Source organism: Ornithodoros turicata, chromosome 4 (genome assembly GCF_037126465.1).
Source record: "Ornithodoros turicata isolate Travis chromosome 4, ASM3712646v1, whole genome shotgun sequence".
NCBI classification, from domain to species: domain Eukaryota; kingdom Metazoa; phylum Arthropoda; class Arachnida; order Ixodida; family Argasidae; genus Ornithodoros; species Ornithodoros turicata.
The window spans coordinates 50,131,671-50,150,725 of NC_088204.1; the positions used below are offsets into that span (position 1 = coordinate 50,131,671).

The 19,055-nt window shown below is 45.5% G+C and overlaps 2 protein-coding genes across 2 annotated transcripts in view; both read right to left on the minus strand.

The window, feature by feature from the left end:
* The window catches only part of LOC135391515 (sialin-like), a 126,876-nt gene extending 110,098 nt beyond the window's left edge, over positions 1-16,778 (minus strand). The window contains exons 1-2 of the mRNA XM_064621786.1: positions 16,740-16,778; positions 6,321-6,511 (exon numbers count right to left, since the gene is read on the minus strand). Of these exons, the coding sequence (XP_064477856.1) occupies positions 6,321-6,511; positions 16,740-16,758 (210 nt within the window). The 5' untranslated portion in view covers positions 16,759-16,778. The remainder of the gene's footprint in view (positions 1-6,320; positions 6,512-16,739) is intronic.
* LOC135393150 (uncharacterized) lies at positions 13,467-15,228 on the minus strand. The gene is made up of 4 exons (XM_064623675.1): positions 14,835-15,228; positions 14,523-14,736; positions 13,881-14,446; positions 13,467-13,814 (listed from the first exon to the last, which is right to left on the minus strand). Exons 1-4 carry the CDS (start codon positions 15,218-15,220, stop codon positions 13,499-13,501), a joined length of 1,482 nt encoding a protein of 493 aa, XP_064479745.1. The 5' UTR covers positions 15,221-15,228; the 3' UTR covers positions 13,467-13,498.
* Positions 16,779-19,055: the final 2,277 nt, after the last annotated feature.

The window sequence follows — 19,055 nt, forward strand, 5'->3', positions numbered from 1 at the left end:
AGAAGGTTGGTCGAAGAATGATTTAATTCTCGTGCCAAGACTGGTGCGCGAGAGTAGCCGGCCATCATTGTCGTCATCTGCCGGGGGCGCCACACGTTTTCAGCGATGAGGAATCGAATGGTACGCTTTGTGGATGGGCCAGGGTGTACGAGACCGTCCCTTTAAATATAAACGCTAAGGAATCCACGGTTAAGAATATACCGATAAAAATAAACCGTTTCAGAATCTCCACAAATCCACCCTACAGTTGCTAGAGTCACGTGGTATGGCCCAAATCAAGGTGAACTGCAAGCTAAGGGGCTTAACGTACCTCACAGGACCAAACTAGCCTAAACTATCCCAAACTAACCGAAACTAAACTAACCTAACATAACATGATACAACCCAGCGTAAATTGCAATCAGTCCGCCTCCGTGCTAGATGGTGAGGGGATTTTGAAACAGTTTATTTTTAATGGTGGATTATTAAACGGTGATCTCTAAGCGGGGATAGTAAGCGGTTTATTTTAGGAGATATATTTTTAACCGTGTATTTTTTAAGCGGATTATTTTTGAATGTTTTATTCTTAAACGTTTATTCTTAATGGTGGATTTCGGGAACCCTCCACTGTGGGGTGGATTTGGGGGGAGTCTGAAACGATTAATTTTAACGATATATTCTTAACCATGGATTCCTTAGCGTTTATATTTAAACGGGGATATTTCTGCGATTATTTTTGTGCGTTTATTTTTAAGCGTATATGGGAGATGTATTTTTAACAGTGGGTACTTACGCGTTTACTTTTGAAAGATTATTTTTAATTGTTTCAAACGGGATACATCCTCTCTAGCGTAGAAAAGCCTATGCATTATATGCATGTCCCGCGTTATTTCGCTTGACAAAGCCTCGACGGGAACTGTGGGAGTGCTGAGCGCTCGTTCGTGCGTGTGCTCTGAGTTCGCTTTACACTGACGTTCAAGTGAAGTACGCTTGCTCCGCATACCAAGTATTGAAGTCTGATGTACGAAGTATACTCATGGAAGGAGTCCAATTAAATTCGCCAACTTTGGGACTATTTGTCGAAGCGGATTGTCTATTTCACTCACGGCCATACCACATACAGTAGCAACCGTATGGTTGATTTTGGGGGGATTCTGAAACGATTTATTTTTAACGACATATTCTTAACCGAGGATTCCTTAGCGTTTTTATTTACACGGGGATATTTGAGCGATTATTTTTGTGCGTTGATCTTTAAGCATATATTCTGGGAGATTTATTATTAACCGTGGCTACTTACGCGTTTATTTTTGAAAGGTAATTTTTAAGAGTTTCAAACGGGATATACCCGAAAAGAGTGCCCTGTAATGCCTTCTGCTCATATGATGGATCAGTCCCGTAACCGTCTGCCGCCGTAGTACCAGGAGCCTCCGCAGTGAACGCTAGGTTATCAATTAGATCCCTCTGTGCTCCATCTATCGGGCCGAATTGACGAAACGCGGAGGCTGTTGCATCTCCTTAAGAGTTGATCGTCGAGGTAAAGTGCAGGTTCTCGGATAACATTTCGCCGACGTGTAAAAAGCATTTCTCTAGTTTTGTCCGTTGAAAACTGCAGGCCTTTTTTTTTTTTTTCGTTTCATATTGGCAACCGATTTGCACGGTTGCAGCTGTCGCTCCGCGGCCCTTAAATCGAAGTAGCAAGCACAGATCTGGAGATCGTCAGCATATAATGAGCATGAAAAATTGTTCGGTAGTTCTCTCGTTACAGAATTAACTCAGACGAGGAAAAGGGTGACACTCAAGATAGCGCCCTGTGGGACACCCATTTCCTGTGTGAAAACGTTTGATAGTCATAATCCGCGACAGACTCTAAAGACACGATTTGATAGAAAGTTTTTAATAAAAACTACAGATTTTCCCGCCCATTTTAGTCCAAGTGCCATCTGAATTAGTCCAAGTGCCATCTGTAATAATCCAAGCGCCATTTAATTTAATCCTGGCGCCATCTGAAAAAATCCAGATGCTATTCAATTTAATCCGGGTGCCATCTGAATTAATCCATTGTGTTTTTAAGCAGTATAACTGTGTATTCACACGAGAGACATACCCGTAGATTATTCTAGTGTAAGAAAAAGTAAAAAAAAACAGCTGATGGAACTGAAGTTGTGCCGTGTCTTATGTTGAACATTCGCACGACGCTGAGATATTGGAAGTTGGATCGGGAGTATAGCAAACGACGGCACTGGTGCTGTCGTGGATATCATCTGGACCAACTGTCGACCTGTTTCCACGCTTCGGAGCTCATTGCAACTCTTGCATGCAAAAAGGTAAATTGTATGGGTCTGTGTTATCCAAAGCTATGCGAAGTTGTTTTTTTTCCCTGCCTGTCGGAAGACTTGAAATTTCAAGTTACAGGTGCAGCTACTCGATATATTTTGAAAAGGGGCACCTATAGTGCATTTGCTTGCTGCTTAAGACCTGATATTTCTTGTCCGTTTTATTATTGTAGAGGTTGGCCTATTTGTGTAATGGCCATGTATTTTTCTTATCTTCTCCCACACCTTCTGCGTGGGTATCTCTGGAGAAATATTACTTTTTCCAAGTCGAAAACGGACGTCGAAAATCAGACAGGCGACAGAAACGTTTCGTGAAGACAGAAAGCAATAGGTTTGTGCTTCTGCATCAAATCGTGTACATCCTCTACATTACTTCGGCTGCGACAGGTCCACTGAAGAAAGGGATGTAGTTCGTTACCGGGACCACTGCGTTTTTGTAACCAAAGAAAATAACTAGGTAAATGATATGTTTTTACCTGAAGCAGGAGCAAATTAGGAACGAAATTAAACAGGAATGACCCTCGTATATTGCGTGAAACGTATAAAAATTAAATTTTATCGCCCGTTTCTTGAAGGCGATCCGCTATCTTTACTGAGGACCTTCTGACCTAACTCGATGCACAGTCTCGACGCCCGCACCGCCTAGTGCGTGCCTGGGGAAGGAGGCGGCCCCCAGACCCCTCCCCAATCTGTAGAACCTAACCTAGACTAACCTCACTAAAGTGAGGTGATTTAGCCCAATTCAACGAGTTTCAGAATCCCCCCAAAATCAAGCATACAGTTGTTACTGTCACGTGGTGTTACCGCGACTGAAATAGACAATCCGCTTCGATAAATAGTCCCAAAGTCGGCGAATTTGATTAGACTCCTGTCATGAGTATACTTCGTACATCGGACTTCCATACTTCGTACGCGAAGCAAGCGTACTTCACTTGAACGTCAGTGTAAAGCGAACTCAGAGCACACGCACGAACGAGTGCTCAGCACTGCCACAGTTCCCGTCGATACTTTATCAAGCGAAATAACGCGGGACATGCATATAATAGGCTTTTCTACAGTAGAAAGGAAAACATAGCAACAACACACAACAAATATGGCAGCCATGACAGACCACTATGTAGAGGGTGAGTGCTAACAAGGGCAAAAACCACCAATATAAGCTACGTCTTACTGCTATCCTCTGCGTAGAGATACACATCTATCTCTCCGCTGTCGTGTTGCACTACAGGATATATTTTTAAACAGTTTGTTTTTAACGATATATTTTAAACGGTTTATTTTTAATGCTATATTTTTAAACAGTTTATTTGTAACGATATATTTTGCAACGATATATCTTCATGGTGGATTCTTGAGGGATTGTTTTTTGCGCGGGGATTTTTGCGCGGTTGATTCCTTATCGGGGAATTTTACGCGGTTTACTGTAAAACAATATATTTTGAGAGAGTTTTTCTTAAAGGATTTATTCTTAAAGATGTATTAGTGTAACCTCCCGCTAAAAGTGGATCAGATGGGGTTGTTGAAATGCATATAAAAAAACTTCTAGTCCACAGAACTTTGCCTTACATTTTTAGATTCAGTATATGACCTCCTTCCACTTCCATGCAATATTTATCTTTCTAACGCTTTCACAAATTTTTAAAAACGGGTGGTCCCGGTAACGAACTACAGCCGAAGAAAACAATGATATTCCTCACTCATTAAATATTTGTCTTTTCTGTATGTACAGATTTTATATTTGGTGTCGGAGTGACATCCGCTTCTGATGCATCTTCCTGTGTCACATCCGTGACTCCAGAGATTTCATAGTCTGTGGTTTCTGATGTCACTGACTGTGACCTATGCTTAGTCTTGGTGCCTTTTTGTTCTTTTTCACGCATTTTGCCTGCACGGTGTGTGTGTTTTCCATCGCTGCTACTTTTTGTTCTAGGGTTACTTGATGTTTTTTGTCGTGTTTTAACTTTTTAACGATTTTTTGTGTTTTCGAAGGACAAGGTGGCCTTTGACGCACTTGCTGTATTGAGCACGTAGTAGTCCACTGAGCTTGCCAGCCAATTCCACTTTTGTTATGTGAGAGTTTGCTCTGCCTTGTTGAAGGAGGGTCAATAAACAACACAGGAAGCCCTGGTACTGGTTCAGTTCGTACAGAGATTGTTCTCTTTAGGGTGCTTCGTACAACATCTGCAAATGACTGTTGCGAAGCAACGCTTCTTGACGCACTGAATGATGTGATTCGTTTTTTTTTTGCTTCCTGGTAAGCTAAATGTTCTGTTACTCTTAAATGCTGTATTTCCTTCTCCTCCCGCCACCGTGGGCAGCTACGGCTATAAGCTGCATGGGGGCCGGAGCAATTGACGCATTTTGATTATTCGGTACGAGTTGTGCTATCATGGTCCTTTCCGCCGCACTGTGCGTAGGTCTCCTTTCCTCGACACGTTTAGGTGGCATGTCCATATCTTTGGCATTTGTAACACCGCAACGGATTTGGTACGTAAGGCGTGCTTTGCAGTTCAGATAAGCAATTTTGATATATTCTGGCAGTTTTGTCGTGCTGAAAGTGAGAATAAATTGAGAACTAAAAATCGGGATTTTCACGCCATTTCAACGTATCTTAATTCTCTTTACTTCGCAGATACCCTGGTCTTCAATATTTTCCAAGTTTTCATCTTCGGAGACTTGCGTTAAATCATCTACTGCGATGACCCCTTTACTGAATTTTAAACTTCGGTGTAGGGATACGTTAACCGGCATGCCACCCATATTGGTTATGTGCAGAGGTTTTTGGAGATTCCCTGGAGATTTCATTTCAACGACGAAGTCTCCGTTCCACAGTTTTGATATCTTTCACGCTCCATTGAATGGTTCGGTGATCGCCGTATTTATGACAAAATGGGGGCATTTTCCCGAGTGGTGTCTCTGACGTTGCGTGTACAACCAAGAAAGTTTTGTCTTGTGAGCTATTTATCTCAAAGATTACGTCTTTTTGTCTTATGTCCTCTTAGGAGCAACGGGTCATAGTGTTGTGTTTTGATAAAGCCATATGAAACAACTAAGTGTTCAGTCTTTGCCCAGCCCCGCCCACGACAGAGCCCAACAAAGGGGCATTCATCCGAATACTAGACTTAAGAAAAGAATATACCCAGGCGCAGGATTTTGTCTGAAAGAGCAGCCCTGCACAAGGCTGACCCTTGCTGCCAAAATTGGGAACAGGAAGCTAGGAGAGGCGAAACAGTAAAAGAATAGTAAGGAATGGAAGAGGAAAAGAAAGCAACTAGCTGAATAACCCTAGCCTAGCCTTCCGGGTTTCCATGTCTTCAGGAGTCTGGGGTCCAGGTGACGTGTTGCCTCCCCCACAGGGCCGCAAGGGTCCAAAACATATGTAGGTTTAGCATAGTCACCAGAAGTCCCTTCATCCTGGGTACGGGTTGGCACACAGAGCTAGGTGTGGGGGTCTACTACTCCCATGATGACCCTGCCATACAGTGGGAGAGGGCTACTGCGACAGGCAAAGGCTGCCGGGCAACGGGAGCGCCACGATTTCGACGTCGAATGTGTCCCAGGTACATGGCCATTGCTCGAACGCCTTGCGACGTGGAATCTCCTGCGGCATCAGTAGCCATCGTCGACTGTGTTAGTAAATCCGTATCCGTTGTCGCCAATTGAAGTGACCAGCAGGAGTTCAACTAGCAACCAACCGACCGTTATTACGTTCCGAACAAAGGTGAGTTTTCGTCTGCCTATAGACGGCGACTCCATCACTGTGATGTGAGTTGCATCACACCATTTAGATGGTCCGTTCGCAAGCATATGCGCATATTTTCTTTAGATTTCGGTTTGTAGAATGGCTGTGCGCGCACACATTATGAATCCCATAACATCGTGAGACAGGCCAGTTGATACGGAATGAGCTCTGTATCTTAAGGTCTCCCACTTTAACGAATCTGCGTTGTGTTCATGTGAAAGATTTCGACGTAAGGTGCAGCAATCGCAACACGTGTACCTCACCTGAAACAAAACGCTGTTTTGTTCGACGGTTCCATGGGAATGATTGCAGGATCCATGTGGTGTACTCTGGTTCTTGGCCCCTCTTGATGCAAGGGCCACGACGACAAGGTTGAAATTGATACGGTGCGTGTATGCACAGAAGCTTCCGATGGCAATCAAAGCGGCGATGACATACCGGTAAGGAAGACAACCTGTGTTCACAAGGGCAACAATAAACGCTGTTTCATAGCCATATTATGTTTTTATGGGTAGTTCCCGCCATCTCAATTCTAGAAATATATCACCACCCGGTAAATTCTCATTGAACAGTGCTTTAAGATGTGACACTGGTTCTGTACTACCGACAATAAATAACATGTTCCTGATTATTACAGTTCAAAAAGGGAAAGTTTACTGAGCTTACAGGGGTTGGGACAGTTTCATACATGTGGTTCATTACATCATGGACGTATTGTATCGCAGTCTTGGGTAAGTTACTTCTAAAAAGTAACTGAGTTACAGTTACAGTTTATCTGCCAAAAATAGTAACTAAGTTACAGTTATAGTTACTTTCTTGGTCGAGTAACTAGTTACAGTTACAGTTACTGAGAGAAAGTAACTTAGTTACATTACAGTTACTTTTTAGAAAAATGATGACCATGAGAGGGTGATACAATTGTTAAAAACATACATTTATTTACATTTACTGAAGTGCGATAAAAGTTGTCTTGCACTTAACCAGAAGCAGTATAAGTTAATACCCGGTTATCCCATACGGAAAAATACGACATGTGCATGCGACCTGGCGCATCGCGGTTAAAAAGAAGAGCACGGTGACGCGCACGTGTTTCCTAGCGTGTAGAGAGTACGGTTGCCACCAGGCCGGTATTATACCGGCACGGCCGGTTATTTGCGCGCTCTGCCGGTAGGAAGGTGATACCGGCAGCCTTTTGCCGGTATTTGTGGCTCAACACCTTTCATAGGGGCTTTTACGGGGTTTTCCTTTCAACATTCCGCTACAGCTTGAATAAATCTGGAGCACAGACCCAACTCCGTAGTCACCAGTCGTTTTCCTAGTTATTCATTACCATTACCATTGTTGTCTTGAGCCAGTACACTCGTTCTTTCTCTCCCTGTGTACTCTCCACCCCTCACTTACTTCCCTTTCCCGCGAAGATTTCCTCCTTTCCCTCTATTCCACCTCCTCTCCCTCAGCCGGTATTTTTCAGTACTAAAGGTGGCAACCCTATATCCACTGGAGGCAGGATCCCGTGCTAGGGCGGTGACACTATTACTCACATATGACTCACTCCGACCGTTGAGGGTCACTAACTTAAACTTATTTCTGTTCGCAAAGCTGGAAATTCCAGTCTGGAATTCCCTGCTTGGTTAAGAGCCCAAGGCACGGGGCACGTACCGATTACGGATAAAAGGAAGGAAGACACTGTTAAGGGGAAGTAGGGGAAGGTAGGGTAAAGAAAAAAAAAGTACGACATTTATTCGAGTAACTAGTTACATTTTGCAGTTACATTCACAGAAATAGTAACTAGTTACAGTCAAAAGCTACTTTTCTGGAAATGTAACTAGTTACTGTAACTAGTTACCACCAAAAGTAACTAGTTACAGTTACAAGTTAAAAGTAACTTAGTTACTACCCAAGACTGTTGTATCGCATGTCAGAATACTGAGGAATAAAAAGAATTATTCTTCTAGGTGTCATACTTAGCGAGATACAGGCACTCGAACACACTCCCGAGCAAGCGCAGACGTCAGAGACCTCAGTTGCTACTGGCAATCGTGAGCACGTGACTTCTCATGCGCCGCCTCACTGGCGGTGGCGAAGCTTGTGAGGTCAGAGCAGCATGAGTTCTCTAGGGAGTCAGACGTGATGTTGCCCACCTATATTATTTATTTATTTATTTTACAGATACTACTGGCCTTCATGTGAGGCCGACAACGACGAGCCCTTTCACCACCACCACCACCACCGTGTGTTTCGGTGTCGCGGTGCCCATTTTCTCCTCTTATATGAAACTTTCAATGCAGGTCCAGATCAGTGCATACAACCGTCTTTTACCTTTATCTGGGATAGCCTTGGATGACATGTCGCAACCCTTTTAACAGATATGGGCTGTCGATACAACAACAACAACCACATGAATGACGATGGGATGAGGTGATTCAACGCAACAAATGCGGTACCATACCTCAGTGCATGTGGGTTCATATATGAGTGAGATGACGGTTTAAAAAAATCAGGCATACACGCATGACACACGCAAGATATCACATGAGATATCACACACGCGGGAGCGTCGTAACTGATGGGGATAGTAATTCATCCGGTCGGCCACCGGAGATGTAGTGCTGTGAAGATCACATCTGCAGGCATTGACGGTGCTACACAGGGTTAGAACAAGGACCCAAGGCAAGGCTTAGCAGCTTGTTGTTTATACGGGTCAGTTGGGACTGGAACACTGCTCTCTCCGAACTGTATAGAGGGCAGTCGATGAGGACGTGGCTCTCCACCATGCCGCAGTTGGAACACAAGCTGGTTGAAGCATACCCTAGTCTGTGTCTGAACTGCGGGGTGAAAGCCGCGAGGCGAAGTCGATGCAGAAGGGAGGAGAGACAGCGGGGCAAATGGCCTGGGAAGGAAACCGACGGAGTTGGATCTACTTCATGCAACAAGGACCTGTCTGATCTGTAATGTGCCGGCGATATTGTTGCGCCGCCATTGGTTGTATCATCGCCGACAAGAATGCCCTCCTGTCACAACGGGTCAACATATTCGGTATGACCGCCTGGCATTGTCTGGCAGCAGCAACCACTCTATCAGCCTCTACATTCCCGCTTAGTCCACAGTGACCTGGGATCCACTGAATAGTGATGGAGTGACCTAAGTCGCAGAGACGCTGAACGTCGCTGAGGATGTCCGTGGCAATTGGAGCCAATGTACCTCGCGCACCCATGCTCTTTATGCACAGCAGGGCTGCCCTGGAGCCCGTGTATGCCACACACATTCGCGGAGCCTCGCGCAGAGCATACTGCAGGAAGGACAAGATGCCGTAAGCGCTGCGGACGTAGAGGAAGTGCAGTGTGCCAGGCGATATCTGTGAGACACCTGGACCGATGGAATAACGAAGGCGGCCGATGAACTTACAGGTGTAGAGGATCCGTCGGTGTAGACGGCAGTGTACTCAGCGTATACGCTTAACATCATGTCCAATGACATCTGGCGAAGGACTGACGGTGGCACTTGCTTTTTTTAAATGTTGAGTCCCGGAATACCTGGGGAGATCGAGGGCAGTGAGAGAGACCAAGGGGGGAACGAAGACACTGTTGGCTCTACTACGAACGAGGGAAATTTAGGCTTTGCTTCAGCAATGATTTTGTAGAGGTTGCTCTGCTTGCGTCAATGAAGTTTTTGGGGTCGGTACAACGATTTGCTGGTAGTAGTATATCGTAGTACTAGCTAGTCCTAGTAGACTACCGTGTATTATCCTTACAAAACGTTTCTGAACATTTTCGAGGATGTCAATGTTCGTACTCAAAAGGAGAGTCCATGCCAACGATAAAAATTCTAACCTACTGCTCACTAAACACCGATGAAGCAGATAATGGGAACAGGCGACTTAAACCACTTTGTACAGCGCGGTATAATACCAAGCGTTTTCAAGCCTGAGCTAACAAATATACCAACGTGGCAGTTCAGCGTATAGCCGGTGTCGTCTTCATCTTCATTCTACTTCTTTTCTTTTTATTTATTGTATTCTTCTTTGTTCATCTTCATTATTCTTCTTTTCTTTTTCATTTATTTCATTCTTCTTTCTTCATCTTGCTTTTTGTTGCGGAATAGCAAGCCGACGTCCCGTTTGGCTGTCCTTTCCCCGTTTTTTTTTCGTTTCGTCTAATAAATATATCCCCCCTGCCCCCCAGGGTCCCAATATATCCCACGATCTCTCGCACTGCTGACTCTAGGCACTAGTTTTCCATGAACAAAGTACACGTATTCACAAGCCATGTTATTATTCTTTCTCGTAAATATAATAACGCATGTCTCGGTTGGATCTATACGTAACCCATAGGTATAGCACACCACTGGACAACAGAACATACAGGGTGTTTATTTTTATCCTTTACGGATGTTTTTTAATTAAAAAAACTATGAGAACAGCATAGATATCGTTTTCTCAGTTAGTTATACGCCATGGCGGACATCGTCTCGAATAAGGTATGCAAATACAAGAAGACTAATTACCTAAAATTCATTAATTAACTCATTAATTAGAGGATTTCGTGCAAAAGCGAGATAGCAGAATGAGAGACTATCCTCGTTGAAAGCCATTCCACGCTTTAAATATCCAGAAACGCGCACGTGTGTTAAAAACTTCATCCCCGAATTTTGATATGCAAATGGCCGAAACCGTAACCGCAGCGGTCGGGACGCCCTGGACGATCACGACGACCTCTCGTTTTGCGATGCGCGCTTTTCATGAGGACAAGGATTTTTGAAAGGTGTGCGGAAGGGAGCCCTCGTGTTCGCTCCGTAGGTCACCTACGCTCATCCTTCTTTCGCAGGAACTCATTTTATTCGTTGGAGAACACCCTGCACCCTTCAACGAAAAAAAAAAAAAAATTGGGTCTCACCTCAGTGCTCCTTCAAGACAGTAACCGAGAAGCACGAAGGCTTCAGAGCATGGAGGAAGGAAACACAAGGAGCGGCTCCTTCCGCCGTCTGGCCATCAGGAGGAGCCTAAAAAAAGAGGCTCGACCTGTCAATCAAATTGAGCGTTTTTCATTGGCTGCTGTTCCCTATGTGGGCCGCCATGACACCAAAATTTTCCCGAAAATGGCGGCATAGCTTGGAACGGCGAAGTGAGGATTTCGTGAGAAATTTTTTCACAAATTACTTCAATTTTATTCCGTAAGTGTACATTCTGTTGCAATTATCTTGCAAATCACCGTTAAATTACGCTCAGTGTTGATGTTTACCTGAAAATAATATGTTTCGTCGTCCTTGTTAGGCCTAGTAAAGACAGCGATCACAGGCAAATAGCAAGAAAAACGCTACGGAGGAGGAGGAGTGTCGTTGGGAGGAACCGAGAGGTCTGCCTGCCTGATTAGGCGGCATGTTTCTCGGGAAGGGAAAGGTGGTGGAGAGGAGGAGAGGAAAGGGTGAAGTGGAAGACCGAGCGGAATCCCCTCGGGGGGAGGATAGCTGCGTCCATGGGCCGACTTCAGGGGAACTGTGCCTATTACACATACGCCTATTACACATTATTACACCTATTACACATACGCCTATTACACATCTGAGGGAAACCCAGGAAAAACCCCAGACGGCACAGCCGGCCCGCGGACCTCCCAGTCTACAAGTGCACGCGTTACCGCTGCGCCACCGGAGCTGGTGATAGTGAGGTGCAAGAGGCACCGCTACGGATGGCAAAAAATTTGCATTTTATGACATACTTTTATTCATATACACACCTTTGCCCGTTCTTGATTAAATCCTGTTATGTTTGATAGTTAAAATACGTATACTGGCAGTCTGTTCCAACAAGCGGTTCTGCCGGCCAATCAGTTTTGCTAGCAAGCGCTTCTGCTTCTTCTGCCCTTTTGCGTCTTCCCGACATGCCCCTCTCCATCCAGATGGCGCCTTTAAAAGTGGACGCAAAATCCATTATGTTGGTAGGTCGTCAGGAAACATCCTATTCAATCTAATCCAATCCAGTCTCCCGAAAATGTCGGCACCCAGTGAATACAGGTAATATATAGCTTGGATAGCCTGGGATTAATAGCGAACTGTATTTTGGTTCGTGATTGGCCAGAGAGCTCAAAAAGTGGGTGGAGCTCCAGGTATAGGAAGGTCCCATTAATGGCCAGACTCCCTTTGGCATACACGGCATTGCGCCAGACTTGCGTAGCCACCCTCTGGCGGTCATTTGAGTCAAAATCGCCATTACGTCCTGTCCACCAAAATTTCGATTTTGCAAGGCTTTGTTTCTCGCGCTGCTCTCCGACCGTTCTTGCCTTTCCAAAGTAATTTATTGTTAAAATGTGAGCACCATCGCGGAAACGACGTTATGTGTTCCTGCCCCGGCTGCGGTTCTCGTTCAACGGAAAGCAGCTCTGTCTGTTTCATTCGTAAGTGTACTCGATCGGTTGTTTTGTTCGCCTGTATGTGTTTTGTGTCATCTTGAATCGTCCGTTTGTGAGCTGGCGCTGTGCCGCAGATTCATTGTATATCATCTATTGTTACACAAGTCCGATTATGGTGTTCTGGATACAGTATTCTTTACCACTTGAGCAACAAACATATATACGTAGGATGAAGAAAGAAGGAAGTCACTGAAAAGGTTAGCCACTGCAGGACTCGAACCCACATCTTCTGGATTGCCGGTCCAGGGCTCTATGTAGGTTCTATGTGGGTTCGGGCCCTGCAGCTGGCTAACCTTTTCAGTGACTTCCTTCTTTCTTCATTCATTGTTCTTAGGCACTTGAGGCTTTGTGTGTTTGTCCTTTCTTCTGTGTTCCAGCCTCAGAACATCAATTTTTATATAATACGCCGCCGGTGTGCTGCTCGCGCCCAAGCGTTCAGAGCTGAGGCTGCCTCATACAACAGTCACCTGCAATCAATCGACCCCTTAGTGAATTTCTTTATTACGTGTCGCTGCACTCGTCACGAGGAATCGCTCCTTCACAGCGTGTCTTCCCAATCTGCCGAATCTCAGTTGGCCGAATCTTTTGAAAGCCGGTCAAGCCACTAAGTCCTTTGACCTTGAAAGTTGGGTCCCCAACCGGCCGAATGACCCCGAACCTGCTTTCCCAGTTCGCCGAGAAGGCTGATATCTTTCATGGGATAATCCCCTTTTCTTTGTTCCTTCGTGAGCCGTGCTTCATTTTGGTAAAATGTTAGAGCTCTAAAGGCCTGCTGCGTTCCCCCACCATTCACATTACTGCGTTTCGGCGCTCCGTTAATCAATGATGAGCGACAGGGCGCTGGGAATATTTAACAAGGCTACACATATTAATTTATACCAGCTGCATCGTAGTTCATGTGCTTATTCCGCTTTGGGAGAAGCCACTAAGATGACACTCTTGTGTGAGGTTTGGGTTATTGCGGGGCCAGTGCGAAGTAAATAAGGGCAGCAAAGGAAACATGTGTTGTGATTTCTGAAACGTCATTATGTGTATATTTATTCAAGATGGATTGCATACGCAATAGCATCAATGTATTGATGAAAGGTTCGCAGACCGTCTGTCAGTTGCGCCTTCAGGACGTTTATCCTGCTGTTGAGGACCCTGTACCTCCTCCTCGGAGGTGGAACCACATGACCTGTCTGCAACATGACCTGCTCCCGTTCATTCACTTGTTGATTTTTCGGGATCAGTTCCGCAAGCTTGTAGATGTTCCCGTGACTGATATGGGAAGCGCTGTTCAGCCGATAATGCCATCCTTCCACGTCATTGATTGTTCTTCTGCTACCGTTGTCGAAGTGGTTCCAAATGGCTCTGAAACATTCAAAAAATATCAGCACCATCTTAAGTAGGGGTCAGTTAACATGTAGCTAGTATTACCTTGGGAACATTGCGCCCTCGTCTACCCAGGTGTCAACCATATAGTCGTGGAAGGCTTGGGCTTGTGGCAGTTCAGGTGACTGTTCCTGTATCCACATGTACACTTCATCGACGAATGGCAACGGAATGAAGGGTAGTGCCGCACACCTTCTTATCCACTCTCCGGCTTGTGCACTTTCCTTGTACGAGGCCACCAAGCCCAGACTTTGCACCTTTCTCCAGATACATTGAAAGTAGTGGAAGAAACATCCTTTTACTTCTGCCCGCGGAAACACGTCGTTCACTGCTCGAATAGCCGCCGCTTCGTAGTCACACACGACTCGCTCCGGGTTAAATTCGTAGCCATAGACGCCAGCCGCATGCTTAATATGCCAAAAAAGCCTCCTGTACGATAACCGGGACTTGTCTGGCAGTAGTGCGTAAACAAATGGGAAGATCGCGCCCAGGTACTCGGCGTGCACGGTATACAGCTGTGCGAAGAGCCGTGGTGTTACCTTGAAGGTCCCATCAATGAAGATGGTATTCGTGCGGCAGAGTTTCTGCAGGTTGGCTTGCGTTGAGAATATCTGAAGTATGGAAACGCAATTCGTCAACGCGATGATACATTGTAATCGTCGTCGTTCAACGTATGTAAAGACTTACCAGTATTTTATCTTCGGTACCATCATCGACGAGAAGAAAATTCGCGTCGTCTAATGTTCTTCTCCAGCGGTCCTGAAGATTCACCTCGCTCCGAGATGGCGGCAAAGCAGGTAGATATTCGTTGCGCGTGCGGTAAAGCACCGACCTTACCGCAGTAAAGGATGGCATTCCTGCGGCAGCTTGGATATTGTCGACGAACCTTGACGTTTCCTCTCTAAAATATTAAGTGCAGAATGAGTATCCACCCGGAAATACAAATGGGCCGTGGAACTAACGAACCAACAGAGCATTAGAACAGAAAGAATGTCTTACTTGTAGAGCTGCAGAACGGGCGTCGTTGGTTGCCGCCGAACAGCGTCTTTCAAAGAGGCTGTATGACGGTAAGACGCGGCTCGTGCTTCTTGCGACGCATGATCGTGGTCTCCACGGTAGCTGCTGTACACGCCATCAAATAGCACAACGGTGGCACGACATCCTCTGAGGCATTTGTAATAACTTGACATATTAACTTTCTTTGATATGCGATAAATGTAGCCATCAAACAGCAAGTGTTTGCCCCCTCGTTCGGTATCAAGGAACTCTATGTGCTGCGTGCTAGTGTGAACTAAGGTCTTGGGGTGAAAAACCGAGTATGGCGGTTGTGGCAAACAATGCCCTTTGTGACTTAACTTTCGGACCTCATCCTTCCCTATACACATATAGGTCAGTTAGCACTACTCCCATCTCGCCTAAGCTCTCGTGCTTTCCTTCCCAGCTCGCCGAACGTTCTTGACCTTCCCCCTCGCAGATAATCCGCTTATCTCCATTCGGCCAACCGAGATTCTGCAGATTGGGCTGTGACCCCTTCACAGCCTCCGCCTAAACGTCGCAGGCACACCGCTGCAGCTGTTCAAAATGGGTCAATCTAGCACTCCCCTCTGTACTAGCTGTGGCGTGGTGGCAGATTTTCCCCACTGCATCCTACAATGCCGGCAACACCTTCTGCACCGTGACGCCCTCTGTCGTCGTCTATTCCAACTTGGTTACGGCACTATAACTCTCTACCTTACTGGGTCCCGTTCTTCAGCCGACCCAGTGGGCCGTCACCACTGCGGTCCTCCGCTTTCTCAATGCTTGGAACCTGGTCAACGCCTTGTGATTGTGTGACCGTGCGTGTGATTTTTCAGCTTTAGTTTTGTGTTTTTTTGTTCTTCCTTTCCTTTGTTGCTTTGTGTTTTGTTTGTGTGTCCTTTTTGTTCCTTTTTTCCTATCCTTTTCTTTTTTTTGTTTTGTTTTGGAGTAGCAAGCCGACCTTCGTCTGGATGACATTTCCTTTTTTTTAATAAACATATCCCCCCTCATAATTCTTGCCCCAAGAAAAACATGCCCCACTAGAACATCGTGAGCATGATTCAATATTTAAAATGAAGTTGAGTCCCATTGCTTCCAGCACTGTGTGTCGGTGATTTTCGGGCACCTCAAAAGAACCCCAGGTGGTCCAAATTGAAACATGGTAGCAGTGTGACATACACACACGCTGTTTTCCGCGGGAAACGTTAAATACGGTGTGCTGAGCTTTCGGTGCATGTTAAGGCTCCCACAGAGTAGCAAAATTACTAATCCACACAAACACCACTGTGGCGTCGCTTATGGTTGTCTTGTGATGAATTATCATTACAACATGCATACAACATACACAGTTACATACACAAATATGTAAGCATATGCGAACATATATTTGGGAATCTTACCTTTGGAAAACATGCTCTCGGGCCACTAAAAACCGTGTGTTTTCCGAACAATTAAACCAACACTGATCACATTGACACTGAATGCCTGTAGGACACTAGTACGAACTGTAGTCGAATACGCATCTGTAGTACAGGAACTGTACACCAAAGTCGATGTCCAGAAGACAAAAAAAGTACAAAGCAAGGCACTGAGGTTCATTTATAACAGCTGTCATAAAACACAATCTACCACTGAGCCGCTACGAAAATCTGGCCTTTCGCTATACGTACACTTGTATGTACAGCGCTGTGCGGGTCAAACACTGTTGTCATTTACAGTTTTAGCCTGTAACTGACCAGCAGTAGTTGTAGTAAAGGGACAGAGGGTTGCCGTTGTCTGCAAGGTTACAAGCGAACATGGACGAGAAGTGCTTCTTTCATTATTTCTGAAGAAAGGCGGCACAAGGTAACGTCAAGTATTAACACAAAGTATTTTGCACTTACGTACATTTGGTTTGGCACAACATGGAAGGCACTTGACGTGTGATGCAAGGCATATGATGACTACTTGTCTGTAGTGCAGTGATAATGAGACATGCCGAACTTGATATGATCTGCGCTATCAAAGCTTCCTGTTTGCCATATGAACACGATGCGATAAATCTAATCTGCTTGCCCTGCTGCAGTACTTTGTCTTATCGAGAGTCACTTAGAAGTCACAATGGAACAGCTGCGTTCGCTCCCAGTAGATTACACATCGTTCAGGAATGAGACATTTATTTGTACACTTTCATCAACGCCTTCAGAAGAAAAGAAAATGTAACAATGCATCGTGGGATTCACCAAAAGTCAGTACTCGAAGAATAGGCAATGGGGAGTTCCCACCACGATAACACGCCGGTGGATACGATTTCTGAAAATCAGATACGAGTCACGAGTCGGTGGGAATGACCCGTAAAGCGCTTGTTTTACTACGCTACTACTACGCTTAAACTACGCTTGCAACCGTAGTTTTAGTTTGCAGACGAAAAGTCACCGACCCCACCGATGCGGAAAATCAAGCGGGACGCCATATCTGCCCGCACAAATCTTAACTTCATTTACTCATGTTCTAGTTACATTGTGCGCATGAAACGCGTGTTACAAGCCTTTATTCATCGGCTGCCTTCATCTGTCCATGAGGACTTCGCCGTAGTCCGGTGGTTCGGGGCTCACACGAAGCATATCTTCACATCAGGCGTCCAGACGACCTTGACAACAGTCCGATGTCCTTGCTTCATAACATCCGCTACTGTCCCCGCAGTCCCTCAATACGGTCCCTCAATCACGACTTACTTAATACTCCCCTCAATACTCTTTCTGGTCAGGAAACTCCGCTGGAATACAATAGACAAGGTCACTTAGGGACAACTGCTCCCGCGTGGGGCGATCGCGCCGTTCGGGGGGCAGAGCCGTTTATAGAGAGAGTTTGAGCCATTAGGAGGAGCCTAACTTAAAGCGCGTCGTGCGACGTCACGGCTGAACGACCTCCCTCGTCGTGCTCCAGACTATCCTTGCGTTTGCTGACCAAGAGCGAGGGAGGCTCCGCCTACTGTGGACAACGGGAGGGCAGGCACTTCCCAAGCCTCTGCTCTCGCCTAAGAGATGGCGCAGCGTTACCGTTGTTTCACGTGTTGCAAGGCTTGTGCCATGGCGCACCAATCTAACCAACGCCTTCGCTGTCCATTAACCGGCGTACGTGCGACTCCTGCTTGGCCTCGTTCCCATGTTGACGGATGGCCTAGCCGTTGGTCAGATTGGTGCGCCATGGCAGAAGCCTTGCGGCAGGCAAAATAACAGTAACGCCGCACCATCTCTTAGCCGAGAGTAGAGGCTTGGGATGTGCCTGCCCTCCGCGTCCTCCTATTGGCCGGCATCCAGGAGGAGGAGCCTCCTTCGCTCTTGGTCAGCAAACGCAAGGATAGTCGCGTTGCGTGTTTTCAGGGAAGATTTGATGACCTACTTTCTAAAGTTCGTTTCGTGTTCAGAGCAGAAATAATTGATCCTCGAATCGGTTGATGGGTTGACAATGAAAAAATGGCTAGGAAGCAATCGAGCCGGGTTGAGTTTGCACATTCCAGCTCAGTGAACGTAAATTTCCAGATTTTCCGGGTAGATTGAAACTTTCCTCGTTGACTTTTTCTGACACGGAGAACTTTGATCTTGCTCTCACTCATGGCTGTCAATGTAGATCGAGAAACATGTTATTTTTCATTTTGTTACACAATAACGCAAACTAGTGATATATTGTAAAGTAATGGCTCTTTCTGTAGTTATTGCGTGAGGGCGAAACTGTGATTTTCTTGTCTTCCTCAGAGCCAGACATGTACAAGATACTCAAAAATGTATTTAAGATAAGATAATAAATACTAACGTTAGAATGTAATTAAGATAGAGTATAAATACATGAAAATTAAGGTAATTAAGATAGAGTACAAAATACTTCAAAAAGTATTTGAAATACAATTAAAATACTATTTATCCTTGAACGCAAAAAGTCACCGGTCACTGGTCAATGCGGCAAGTTCGCGCTATGTCATATGAAATGAATCACCTAAATTCCGCGCACAACGGTAGCCGCCGCTGTGTGATAGGAGTCTTCTAAACACAAGTCCCAAAAAGATGACAAAGAGATACCACATAACTTCACTAAGTATACGTGACCCAGAACAAAGCAAATTTCTAGCAGGCCCCGAGGTCAGAATTCGGCGTCACCGCGTCAGGGCACATATAATAGTACCCTCACTGGCCAAGGATTAGTACCCACGGGGCAAGATCTCTAAAT

Coding starts and splice junctions, on each gene's coding strand:
- LOC135393150 (XM_064623675.1), bottom strand. CDS start 15,220: ATGTGTATAGGGAAGGATGAGGTCCGAAAGTTAAGTCACAAAGGGCAT. Junction 14,447..14,522: donor GTACCGAAGATAAAATACTG/GTAAGTCTTTAC, acceptor TCCATACTTCAG/ATATTCTCAACGCAAGCCAA. Junction 13,815..13,880: donor GAGGGCGCAATGTTCCCAAG/GTAATACTAGCT, acceptor TGAATGTTTCAG/AGCCATTTGGAACCACTTCG.